Source organism: Camellia sinensis, chromosome 1 (genome assembly GCF_055761805.1).
Source record: "Camellia sinensis isolate YWXY chromosome 1, ASM5576180v1, whole genome shotgun sequence".
In the NCBI taxonomy this organism is placed as follows: Eukaryota; Viridiplantae; Streptophyta; class Magnoliopsida; order Ericales; family Theaceae; genus Camellia; species Camellia sinensis.
The window spans coordinates 142,941,953-142,943,146 of NC_138961.1; the positions used below are offsets into that span (position 1 = coordinate 142,941,953).

At 49.9% G+C, this 1,194-nt stretch overlaps 1 protein-coding gene across 1 annotated transcript; it reads right to left on the bottom strand.

The window, feature by feature from the left end:
* Window positions 1-360: 360 nt before the first annotated feature.
* Window positions 361-816, bottom strand: LOC145820160 (uncharacterized). Its single transcript, XM_082914977.1, has one exon. It carries the CDS (start codon window positions 814-816, stop codon window positions 361-363), a length of 456 nt encoding a protein of 151 aa, XP_082771103.1.
* Between the last annotated feature and the right edge of the window lie 378 nt (window positions 817-1,194).

Here is a 1,194-nt window from a genome sequence, read left to right on the forward strand (position 1 = left end):
GGTAAAAGACTTCTTATACAAGGCTCCGGACGGGGAGAGCCAAAACCGCTCTGACTTGGCCCAGATCTTGTTGGCCGCCTTCTTTTCTTGCGGTAGAACTCTATCTTTTAGGAAAACAATGATGGGGTCCATCCAGGAAGGACCCAAGTCGGTGCAGAGTACCTCGGTCACTTCCGGTTCCTCAATGCTTGGCCGAGGTAAAAATTCTATCATCAAGGGGTTAGGAAAAACTGTCTGAGTAGAAGCAAGTCCGGCCAATTCATCAGCCGCGTTGTTTTCCTCGCGGTTGATTTGTTCCATCCTTATTGCGGCGAACTTCGTGATCTCTGCGCGTACCAGCGCCTGATACTTGGCCATTCTTTAATCCTTTGCCTCATATTCCCCTGAGACCTGATTGACCACCAGCTTGGAATCGCTGAATACCATCAGGGCTGACACCTTCATTCTAAATGCGCTTCTTAGTCCGGCAAGGAGGGCTTCATACTCCGCTTCGTTGTTGGATGCTGGGAAGCCGACCGTAATTGCCTGCTCGATAATCAGCCCATCTGGTGAAGTCAGTACGATACCCAGCCCGACCCCATGCCTGTTGGATGCCCTATCAACGAAGAGCTTCCACATCTCGCCAATAAACAGTTTCCAGCAATCAGGAGGGTTCTGGGAGCTTCTCAATTCCAAGTCTCTGATCGGTTCATTCTGGTCTCTTTCCTTGTCTTGATTGAGCACGTCTTCCAAGAAGTCACCCAGCTCCTCTAGTTCGGTCGCTCTTCGACCTTCTCCCACTTTTGAGCCAACACTCGTCTCTATTGCCAGAACCATGGGTTGCGCTAAATCCGCACCAGCCAAATCAACCGGGTAAATTGGATGCGTTCCAGAGGCGAATTCTGCCACAAAGTCTGCAAGAGCTTGAGCCTTGATTGCGGTGCGCGGGCGGAACTTGATATCTACTGCCCCAATTCCATGGCCCATTTCAAAATTCTTCTGGTGAAGTCTGCCTTTTCAAAAAGCAACTTAAGTGGGAACTCGGTTAACACAACTATTGTATGGGCATGAAAATAGTGCGCCAGCTTTCTTGATGTCATCATCAGGGCCAGCGCTAATTTTTCCAGCGGAAGATACCTCGTCTCGGCCAGGAGCAAAGTCTTGCTTACATAGAAGATGGGCAAGTGCTAGATGCCTTCAGCACAGACTAGGACG

What these genes read in the sequence shown, in the direction of transcription:
- LOC145820160 (XM_082914977.1), bottom strand. Translation starts at nt 816, where the DNA reads ATGGTTCTGGCAATAGAGACGAGTGTTGGCTCAAAAGTGGGAGAAGGT.